This window comes from Equus caballus, chromosome 22 (assembly GCF_041296265.1).
Source record: "Equus caballus isolate H_3958 breed thoroughbred chromosome 22, TB-T2T, whole genome shotgun sequence".
Classification (NCBI taxonomy): Eukaryota; Metazoa; Chordata; class Mammalia; order Perissodactyla; family Equidae; genus Equus; species Equus caballus.
This window is the reverse complement of record NC_091705.1, coordinates 25,716,657-25,728,557: the sequence shown is the minus strand read 5'-3', so window position 1 is coordinate 25,728,557 and position 11,901 is coordinate 25,716,657. Positions and strand designations below refer to the sequence as shown.

Below are 11,901 nucleotides of genomic sequence, written 5' to 3'. Positions count from 1 at the left end.
CCTGATGAACAGTGTCATGTCTGCACCCAGGATCCAAACCCGCGAAACCCTGGGCTGCCGAAGCAGAGCCCACAAATTTAACCACTCGGCCATGGGCTGGCCCTCAAGACCCAGAACTTTTGAAAGTAGCAGAAGTATTAAGGATTTTTTTGCCCCTACATTACATAGGCTCAGCTCGTTGTGGGGCCATATTTCATGGTATACCCTTGTCCTTTGCTGTCAAGAATCAATTCTCCAACCATTAGCAGTGAGGCTGCCTCTAACAGCCAATACTGCCCCCATGCCCACATTCTAACTTGCTGCTTCCAATCTTTTGCATTTGTTAAGCATGCATGAAAACAGAGTAACCCAGTTCTGAGTGTGGATCTGAAGTGCTCTCCAATGAAGAAAAACATAGCTTCTCAAAGGTAGTTTTTATCCTTTCCTGGACCTTTCAGATATGTGAAGCTGCTTGGGAACAAAGTTTCAAATAAATGAGAGCTTAACGGAACTTTCTCTGTATTATTTCACATACATGAGTCTTGTCCCCTCCCCAGACTATGATCTACATGTGGATGAAACATGCCTTCGATGTCATTGTTGTTGTGTTATTGTTGTAATCTGCCACAACCCTACTCTGCACATGCAGGAAGCCATTCCCAGAAGATGAGTTTATTTCACCTAACTTTCCAGGTTGGAAGAAATTTTTCAAATGTGAGAGACATGCTAGAACTGTCAAGAATTCACAGCAGCATAAATTGTGAAACATAAGTCACACTTGTGTTTCTTTTGTAATTGAGACATTGCAATGTTTTTATCAAAATAAGAAATAAAAACAAAGATGCTTCAACCAAACTACCTGATGGGTACAGCAACCCCTCCACCCCTAAGCATCCGCCCTGTCCGTTCTTATCTAAGCGATGCTGCAACCAGGCACACAGGTAGCAAACACTTGCTGGGTTTGAGCCATGACCCAAAGAATATATGAACAGGCAGACACTGTAGGCCTCACCACCACCAGTCTCACATTGATGTGGGATAAACTGAGGATGATAGTAGAGCCCCTCATGTCATAACTCTGGGAGGCCAGAAAAACATCTTGGGGATGTGATAGCAGAATATTCAGATTTAATCTTGAGTACCAACCCAATCAATTGGTGTGAGCCACTCACATTGCTAGGTTTAGAAGAATTCTGAGGCTGCATTAGGAATCCTTGTAAAAATGTGCCAAGATCGATTCATGATGTCTGCCTAGAGTGTGGGATGAGAGGTGGTGACTCATGGGCAAGGTAGCTGCCATCCTGGCTGAGGATTCAACTGTCTTGGCAGAGATTCACAGGGCAGATTGGCTTGACACTGGAGAGCCCTGAGCTTTCATGGCTTTCATTTTTCTGGTCTCTTGGGCAAGTGCACAGGCTTTTCAAACTGTGAATAAGGTATTAGCTCATTAAAAACTATGTGAAAAGAGTTACCATTACCTGCAACAACTTGGATGATTCACAGATATTATGCTGAGTGAAAGAAATGAGATACTAAGCCTGTATGATTCCATTTATACAAAGCTCGAAAACAGGCAAAACTAATCTCTGTTGATAAGAGTCAGAATAGCAGTTACCTTGGGGGGTGATGTAGACCAGGCAGAATGACCTTTGTGGGGTGCTAACAGGCTCTATATCAAGATCCAGTGGCGTTCACATGGATGTATACAAATTTACCCATCTTTATTCTTAAGATCAGTGCCCTTTTACATACCTTATGTACTTTATTACACGTTATATCCCAATTTAAAAAACATCTCTGGTAAAGGCAGCAATAGAAGCATACAGTTTTTATTTGTTTGCAAAGTACCTTTGCATACAAAATCCCATCTTATCTCCATCCACCAAGCTGAGGCAATAAGCATTACTGTACCACCTCCATTCTACAGTTGAGGAAACTGAGGTCCACAGAAGTAGGACTTGCCCAAGGTTACATGGGTAAAGATACCCAGCCATATATTTGTAACCTTCTTTAAAAACATGTTAAGAAAAGCTGAATTAGTAAAACTTATTATGAATAATAGGTTTTGAATTAAGAATAATAAAAGTCATTATGAAACTTGGTCTCACACGATTTTACCAAGTCAAATACAGAAGATTTTGCTGATTTTTAGCTGTAAAAAAACAAGCGCATCCAACACCCTTTCCTGATAAAAACACTCAACAAATTAGGAATAGAACTGCTCAATCTGATAAAATGCAAGTCACAGACACTGAGAAGTACAAAAACTTTTTTGAAAGAAATTAAACAAGACCTAAATAAATGGAAAGACATCCCATGTTCATGGATTGGAAGACTTATGATAGGTAATGTGGCAACACTTCCCAAATTGATCTATAGATTCAATCCCATCAAAATCTGAGCTGCCTTTTTTGCAGAAATGGACAAGCTGATTCTAAAATTCATACGGAATTGCAAGGGGCCCTGAATAGCCAAAACAAAGTTGGAGGACTCATACTTCCCAATTTCAAAACTTGCTACAAAGCTACAGTAATCAAAACAGTGTGATACTGACATAAGGATAGACATACAGATCAATGGAATAGAACTGAGAGTCTATTAAACCCATACACCTATGGTTAATTGATTTTCAACAAGAGCGCCAAGACCATCCAATGGGGAAAGAATAATCTTTTTCAACAAATGGTGCTAGGATAACTGGATATTCAAATGCAAAAGGATGAATCTGCACCCCTACCTCATATAATTTACAAAAATTAAATCAAAATAGATCAAAAACTTAAATATATAAGCTAAAACCATGAACTCTTAGAAGGAAACATAGGTGTAAATCTCTGTGACCTTCAATTAGCCAATAGTTTCTTAAATATGACACCAAAAGTAAAAGTGACAAAAGAAAAAAATAGATATATTGGACATCATCAAAATTAAAAACTTTTGCTCACCAAAGTACTCTATGAAGAAAGTAAAAAGACAACCCATGAAATGGGAGAAAATATTGGCAAATCCTATATCTGGCAAGGGGTTAATATTCAGAATATATTAAGAAAAACAACTATTACATCTCAAAAACAAAAAGGCAAACCAATTAATACACTAAATTGTATATTTTAACATAGTTAAAATGGTAAATTTTATGTTATGTGAATTTTATCTCAAAAAAAAAAAGTGTGTTGAAGTAATGAAAAGAAAACTTGTTTCTGTGCCCACCACACAAACCTAGAGTAGAACTGGGGCTCTGCCATCCAGCCATGTGGCAAGGTGGTTCACTTCCCTCAATTTCCCCATCTGTACAAGAAATACTATCTTCTTCACTAGGCCATTCTGATGATTCAGTGAGAACATAGGTAAAGGGCTGGCACAGAATATGCATCCAATAAATATTTACAAACTAAATAAACAATAATAATAACAGGAATAATAATTACTAACATCTGTTACACCCTCACTCTGAGGCAGATGGCTTATGTAGAATACTTCACATAATCACTCATCTACAGCCCATTGAGGTAGGAAGAGATCATAGCTGAGTAAACAGAAGCTTAGAGAAGTTGAATGACTTTCCCAAGGTTACACCATTACTATGTGGTGTGGCTGGCATCTGAACCCCCATCAAATAATAGAAAATCTTTATTGAGCACTTTATGCTAAGCAAGACACTGAGCTGAGCATTTGACATGCATTACCTCATTTAGCCTGCACAACAACTGCATGAAGCAGGCATTATTATTGTCTCTATTTTATATGTTAGGTACTGGAGAAACAGAGAAGTTAAACAGCTTACCCAAGGCCACACAGCTTGTAGGGGCAGAGCTGGGATTCTCACTGTAAAGACAACCCGCTTAGCCACTATGCTATACTGTCTACATCCAAATGAACGAATGGATAAAGAGATACACACAAACAAACACATAAATAAACAAAGTGTGATGGGCGTGGCAGCACAGGAGAATAGGGCGATAGGGCTGAGTGAGCAATAGGGGCAGGCCTGACCCAGCAGAAACTGAGAGGGGCAAGTGGGGAGTGTGGGGAGATTGTGAACTGGAGGGGCCCTGCACATGAGCTAATGGTGGGTTTCAGGGCCTACTCCATACCCATTCATCTAAGCATGTGCAGGCCCTGCAACAGGCACTGTGCCCTAGGAGGCCACATAGGCTCCAGCAAATGACTCGTGACTCCTTGGACCTCACCCCAGAGAAAACCACATCCTCATCCAGGCCCAGGCCCAAGGCAGAGGCAGAATAAAAGTCCCCTTCCACAAGAAAGGAAAGGTCCACATCCAACCCCTTAGAATATCCTGTTGGTTCTACCCTCAAAATATATCCAGAACCCCACCACTTCTCACCATCTTCACAGCTGTCATTCTGGGCCAGGTCACTATCATCCCTCATCTGGACTATGGCAGTAGCCTCTTATGATAAATAGAATAATGGTCCTCCAAAGATGTCCACATCCTAATCCCCAGAATGTCACCAGAAGTGGCAAAATGGGCTTTGCAGAAGTATTAAATTAAGGATCTTGAGATGGGGAGATTACCCTAGATTATCCTAGTGGGCTGAATGTAATCACAAGTCGGAAGTAGGATGGTCAGAGAAAGACTAGAAGATACTACCTTTTTGGCTTTGAAGACAGAAAGGGGCCACAAACCAAGGAATGCAGAAGCTTCTAGAAGCCACAAAAGGCACGGGAATGGATTCTCTCCAAGAACCTCCAAAAGGAACGCAACCCTGCCAACTCAGTGATTTTTGTCCAGTGAGAAACATATCAGACTTCTGACCTCCAGAACTGAAAGATACTAAATTTGTGTTGTTGTAAGCCATGAAATTTGTGGTAATTTGTTACAGCAGAAATAGGAAACTGGGGCTGGCCTGGTGGTGCAGCAGTTAAGTGCGTACGTTCTGCTTCAGCAGCCAGGGGTTCGCTGGTTCGGATCCCGGGTGCAGACATGGCACCGCTTAGCAAGCCATGCTGTGGCAGGCGTCCCACATATAAAGTAGAGGAGGATGGGCACGGATGTGAGCTCAGGGCCAGTCTTCCTCAGCAAAAAGAGGAGGATTGGCAGCAGATGTTAGCTCAGGGCTTATCTTCCTCAAAAAAAAAGAAAGAAAGAAAGAAAGAAATAGGAAACTAATACACTTCCTTATTGGCCTTCCTGTCTCCACTGTGACCCCCTTCAGCACATTCTTCACACAGCAGCCAAACAGGCCCATTGAAAAACAGATGTGAGATGCACTGCTCACAGCCCTTCAGTAGCTCCCCATGTCCCTCAGAGTAACAAAGTCTTCACAACGTCCCTACATGTCACGTCATGTTCCTTCCGTCACCGCGCTATCTTTCCAACTCCTCACTCCCGCCACACTGGCCTCTCTGCTGTTCCTCAGACACAGCAGAGCCCTCTAGCCTTAGCACAATGCTTTGCAGGCACTGTGCCCTCTACCTGGCATGGTGTTCCCCAGATAACCACATGGCTTCTTCTCTCCTCTCCTTCGAGTCCTTTCCCAAATGTTTCCTTCCCAGAGAGGCTTTCCAGGCCACCGCACAGAATGCTGCAAGCTGCCCCCCATCCCACGCTCCCAAAACCTCTACTCGTCTCTGTTTTTTCTTTCTTCTACAGCACTCGCCACCTCCTAACATATATAATTTGCCCGTTTACTTTTTTATTTTATTTTCTGCTTCCTCCACAGGGGAGCCCCACAGATCATTGTTTTGTTCACGCCTAGAACCAGGCCTGGCATATAGCAGGTGATCAGTAAACATTTGTCAAGTGAATAAATGAATAGACTGAGGTAGCAGTGACCTGTGGGCAGGAGAGCTGGAGCTGGACTCAGCCTTGCCATGACGAGACCTTGACAACACCTTCTCCCTCTCTCGGCCTCAGTTTATTCTCTGTGATTTTACAAAGGGCCCAAGGCCTTGAAGGTGGGCCTTGGCCTGACCACACCCCGGCCACCGCTGGCAAGCAGGGGTCTCCCCCAGCCCTGAGGTGCAATCAGTTAACCTTGCTGACCACCACCCTTCAGGCCCTGAGCATCCGTGGGGTCATGCGCTGGCAGCCTTGGGGGCTGGGAGCACCTGCAGCTGCCACCTCCATCCCTTCCTCCCCAGGGGAGACAAAACCCGTCCAACTGGTCCTCCTGGGCCCCAAGGGATAGCTGCTCAGTCATCTGAGACTTCCAAGCCACCGCCTCTGTTGTTTGTCCCAGATATTCTCGGCTCCCTCTTAAGACAAAGGAAAGCATCCTTGATATCAGGCTCCCAGGGTTTTGGGTCAGCCGTTTCTCAGCCTACATGGCAGCTTCTTACTGGAGAAACTCACCCTTGGCCTCCGGGGAACGGGAGGAGGGGATGGGCAGAGTGGGCCCGTTCTTTAAGTGCTGTTGTTCGTTCATTCAACAGACAGGCATCGAGCAATTCCTGGGCGGTCCCAGGCACTGCAGACAAATCAGTGAACAAAACAGACAGAAGCTCTCGTCCTCATGGACCTTTTGTTTCTAATGAGGGGAACAGACAATAAAGAAATGTCTAATATAATGTCAAGGGTGATGAATAAAAAGGAAGCAGGGTAAGGAACTAAAGTGTGATGGGAGTGGGTAGGGGTTATGGGCCACGGAAGGTCTCTCTGAGGAAATGACTTTTGGACAAAGGTGAATAGAGGGAGGGAGCCAGCCATAGGAAAATCTGAGGAAAGAGTATTCCAGACAGAGGGCGCAGCAAGTGCAAAGGCCCTGAGGTGGGAACTAGCTTCTATTATGAAGGAGCAGCAAGAGGGCAGGTGTGGCTGGAACGGAGAGAAGAAAGGAGTGGCGGAAGAGGAGGGCTGCATCATGTAGAACCTTGAAATGCACAGGGAAAACTTCAGATTTCATTCTGGGAGAGATCAGAAGTCATTGGAAGGTTGTAAACAAGAAAGTGGCATAATCTGATTCAGGCTCTAGAAAGATCCCTTGGGCTGCTGTCAAGAGAATGGATCATGGTGGGGGATGAGAGAGAGCAGGGAGACCAAATAGAAGCCTAACGCAGTCATCCATGCAGAAGAGGCTGGTGGCCTGGACAGGGTGGTGGTGGCTGAGGAGATGAGCAGCGGCTGGAGATTGGGAAAAAGTGGTTCCAAATAAACTCCCAGCCCATCAGAGCTGGTGAGAGCGTTAGAGATCCTGAGATCATGAGCCAAGGCAGGCACTTGGGAGTCCGTCAGTCCTGGATTTGAAGCACAGCTCCACACATTCTGCCTGTGAGTCCTTGGGCAGGTCACTATACCTCTCTGAGCCTTGGTTTCCCCATCTGTAAAACGGGTGTGATAGAGCTTGCTTCCAAGGGTGTCTTGAGGACTCCGTGACATGTAAATAAGGCACAGAGCACAGGGCTCGGAACTTAGGAGAGAGTCAGTAAAGTTAGACAAGACACAACTTTCCACATTTATTGACAGAAAACTGAGGCCAGCTAGCTTAGAGGCAGACAGAGGACTGGAAGGGGGAGGGGCACAGGAGGCAGGATTTGCAGGGTTCCTCAGGTCATATACTCACAGAGCCCAGACAGTAAGACAGATGAGTAAAGGGGGCCAGAGCACAAAAAATCACATGACCCCCTCTGGTCATCTGGTTTTCCCACTTTTGAGAGACATAGGAAATTATAAATATTTCTCTAAGATAAATCAACACAAGTTCAGTAAATAGAAACGGACATTCAGCTGCAATGTCAGGGAGACAGCAGGGAAGAGCAGGGACTATGGCATCTGGAATGCACGTGCCCATCGAAAGGGGCTGGCTAGCCCAGCTCCACCTGACCACTGCCTCACTGTGCCAGATACCCCAACTTTCAATAAAGTCAAAAACCCAGACTTTTATCTGAAATCTCCCAATCTTAATGACATTTTCTAATTGCTTCTGGAGTATAGGAACACAGTAAATTTTTATATATTTCAACAACCTTGCTATTATTTCACCTTTTCTGATTCTTACTGCTCCTTCCCTTTCTGGCCTTATTGCTCTGGCTAGGCCTCCAACATAAGGGAGGGCAGGCACCTGGTCTTGTTCGTGACACAGAGAGAATGCATCTCACTTTTCACTCCTGCTGGTTTTTAATTTCATTATTTTTAAATGTTGGCTCATTTTTCTCAAACATTTTGAAAGCCAAAGTCTGTCTTTAGGCTGCATTCAACCCATGGGCTGCCAATCTGTGATCTCACTTTACCTGAATTTTCTCTCTGGAATTGTGACAACCACCTCATTGCGTAGGTACTATTATTCTCCCCATTTGACACCTAAGGACACTCAGGTTCAGAGAGGGGAAGTGACTTGCCACAGTCACACAGCTGGGAGGGGGCAGAGCCAGGATTCAAACCCAGCTCTGCCTGATGCCAAAGTCCGGGGGGCCCTGGATGCCCAGGACAGCCCCTCTTTTTACACTACACCCCGTCCAGCATCTCGGGGCTCTGTGAAGGGCCCTGCGGTCCTGGAGCAGCTCTGTCATCAACTCTCTGAGACCTCTGACCAAGGGCCTTCCCCTCTCTGGGCCTCAGTCCCCCCGTCTGCCAACCTAGCAGGAGTTCAGCTATGGGAACCCCAATATTGCCCCAGCCTCCTCCCCTGTAGTCCAACTCCACATCTATTAAATATTAGACCTGATCTTGATATGTCCTTTGTTCTGTGGCCTGGCTCTGCCACTTACTGCTGTGTGACTTTGCTGTGTGCTTAACCTTGCTGGTCCTGTTGCCTCGTCTCAGCTGTAAAATGGGATTAAAAGTACCACCCACCTCAAAGTACTTAGGATAGTGCCAGGCAGGTGATAAGTGCCTAGTAAATAAGTAAATATTAGTCCTCAGGACTGGTCAATGTACACGCATGCGTACAGCGACAGGAAGAAGAGAGAAATAATTTAAATAGCTGTGTATTAGGATGGAGATGTGGTTTTTAACATTTCCTTTAATGTCACTGTTACAATTTTAAAAAATGTTTAACCCCTCCCGTGACTCCTCCCTTCTGTAGGGAATAGAGTCCCATTCCTTAACCCGACATCCAAGGCTCGCTCTGACTCGACATCAGCCCCTTTCTCAATAGAGCGAGCGACTAAGAGCACACGGAGGCGGGCCGCCCAGCTTGAATCCCAGCTCACCGCCTTACTAGCTGTGTGAGCCTGGGCAAGAGACTCTGCCTCTCTGTGCCTGTTTCCTCACCTGTAAAATAAGGAAAGTAACAACTCTCACCTGACGGGGCTGAGGTGATGTGGCACAAAAGGCTCGGTACACCGTCCATCGCGTGGAAGCGTGAAGTGTACTGGCGAGTCTCATGATCTATCCACTGTCCCCAGATCTCTGGTCACCCTGGACCGTTCATGGGCCCTGGAGCACGACAAGCCTTGCACTGTCATACCTCGAGGTCTTCGCTCATGCCTTGCTCTACCTGACACGACTTCCTCTGTCTATCCATCCATCAAAACACTTTGCGTCAAGGCCCAGCTCAATGTCACCTCCTCCCAGGCTTCCTGTCCCCACCAGTCCCTCCTCTGGCCTTTTTGAGGGCTGGGCACACTTACAGCCCTCACCCCCTCAGCTGTGCATTCCAGCCTCCTGTGTCCCTCCCACTGCATCATTTCCTCCCTGAGGATGTGGGGTGTCGGGCCTGCTCTGAGCTCCAGCCCTGGGCCCCAGCACAGATGTCTGAGGGCTGTGCAAGCCTTCAAGGAACCCTGGTCACCAACTGAGCGAGACAGCTCTGCCGCGTCCTCCCCTGTACCCTTTCGAGCCTCAGTTTCTTCTCCTGTAACTGAGGCAGTGTGGCCCAGCAGGGTGGTTGCAAAGATAAATGAGGAACCATCAGTTAAGGCCCCTTTTCTACTCCCCTGCCTGCTGCTGAGCCTGGTCTGCTTCACCCTGGACCAGCGGGGGAGGAGGGAGGGAGTGCTGGAGGTAGGGGCGTCTACAGCCCTCCAGAGGCTGGCTCGAGATGGACCTCTCTGGCTCTGGTCCAAGTTTCTGATTCCAAAGGGTTTGGGGAGAGGCCCAGGATCCTGTACTTTCAAAAGCAAGTTAAACGCCTCCCCCTGGGTGTTTCCATGGGCCATGTTCTGAAATAACCATCTGGGAACACCAAACCTGCTCCTTCCTTTATGACCATGGCTAATGGATCAGCATGGCCGTGTGGGAGGAGCCACTGGACCCCTTTGCCCCCACACACTTGGAGGGGGGAGTGCTGTCACCTAGGGACTAAGAAAGAAACTGCCAAAGTTGGGGCCTGAGCCATGTGGACACACATTTTGATAAAAATATACATGAGCACTTTCTGAGTGCTGGGTACTATGCCAAGTCCTTTGCATATTTCATCATACTGGATCCCCATAACAGCCCTATGAGGTAGTACTGTCATAAACCTCACTGTACAGATGAGGAACACAGGGCTCAGAGAAGTGAAGTGATTTACCCAAGGTCACGCAGCAAGTGAGTAGCAGCACTTGGATTTGAAGCCAGATCTGGCCGATAGCTGTATTCTAACCACAACACTCGAGGGCCTCCTAAATGCCTACATCATAGACTCATCTGGGGATGCTGTGGGAACCGTATGCGGAAAAGTCCAGCAGATAAGGGCTCCAACCATGTCAGATCTCCCGAAGAGCAGTCGACTAGAGGCCACCCTGAGGTAGCCCGGAAGAAGGGTGGGCAGGACCACCCTGGCTTCTCTCTCAGGTGGCCTGGACCACCAGCCCAGATCAGCCAGACCCTGGGCGGCTGAGGGTCGGCCATCTCTCTCCGTCACCCCTGCCTCAGATCCCAGAAGGCTGCAGGGCTTTGCAGTGGGATAGGGGAGGCAGCAGGGCAGCCACGGGCCAGGGTTTACAAATGACATTCCAAAAGGACTTCAGCCGATGGCTTGTTTCCACTGGGAAGGACCTCTACTCTGCCCCCAGAGGCCCCAGACCCCAAGGGGAGCATCAGGCCGGGCCGAGGGAGCAAATGCCACAGGACCATCACTGCGAGGCCTGGATATAGACGGGCACAGCGAGCATGGCACACGGGCCCTCGGTCCCTGCCTGCAGCTCTGCCAGTGCCAGGTTGGAGCCCAGGCCCTCGGCATGCCCAGGCACTACCAGCTCAGGTTCGCCACCCACTGTGCCACCCACTACAATGGACAGCACAGCATCTGGTTCCGAGAAGGGCGGCTTGCCTGGGGCAGCCTCAGGCACCGGCCCAGCCCCTGCGTCCTTCAGCTCCTCCAGCCCCAGCGGGTCGGGCAGGGGGGTCACCACTTTGTGCCCACCACTGCTGCTGCTGTGGGGGGCTGCCCTCCTCCGGGGAGGCCGCCGGGCTTGTAGGTCCTTGTCCTTTTGGGGGCTGAGGCGGCAGCGGTGATCCTTGAGGTACTTGTGGCGGGAAAAGCCCTTGGCACAGCCAGCACAGCGGAACTTGTAGTTGCCCGTGTGGGCGCGCTGGTGCTCAGCGAGGTGGGCGCGGCGGCTGAAGGACTTGCTGCACAGGGCGCACTTGTGGAGCTTCATGCCTGGGGAGTGAGGGGAAGTCAGTGAGACGGACCAGACCCTCACCTGCAATAGGGCCTCTGCACTTGGCATACAACCCAGTCTCTCAGCTTGCCCTACAAGCTTCTCTGTGATCTGGGCCCTGCTCCCTCTAGTATCTCTCACATTCTCCCAGCCATTCACTCTGGGCTAGCCACATTTGCTCTCCTCAAATGCACCAAGCTGACACCTGCCTCTGGGGCTTTGCACTTGCTGTTTCCCCCTGCCTGGAATGGCCCACTCAGTCCCCAACCTTCACTAACTTTGCCAGGTCACCATCGCATCTCTCCTCTCTTGGTCTGCCCGCCTCACCCCGGCCCCCGCAGACCATTCTCTACAGGGCAGCTGAGACATCTTTGTAAAACAAACAGAGGATCATGACATTCCTGGCTCCAAACCCTCCAGAGATTCCCCACG

The 11,901-nt window shown here is 48.1% G+C and overlaps 1 protein-coding gene across 6 annotated transcripts in view; it reads right to left on the bottom strand.

The window, feature by feature from the left end:
* Positions 1-7,382: 7,382 nt before the first annotated feature.
* ZNF341 (zinc finger protein 341) overlaps positions 7,383-11,901 on the bottom strand; it is a 58,334-nt gene continuing 53,815 nt past the window's right edge. For all 6 annotated transcript variants that reach the window (XM_023626377.2, XM_070247320.1, XM_070247317.1 and 3 more), the window contains one exon: positions 7,383-11,468. In XM_023626377.2, the coding sequence (XP_023482145.1) occupies positions 10,939-11,468 (530 nt within the window). In that variant the 3' untranslated portion in view covers positions 7,383-10,938. The remainder of the gene's footprint in view (positions 11,469-11,901) is intronic.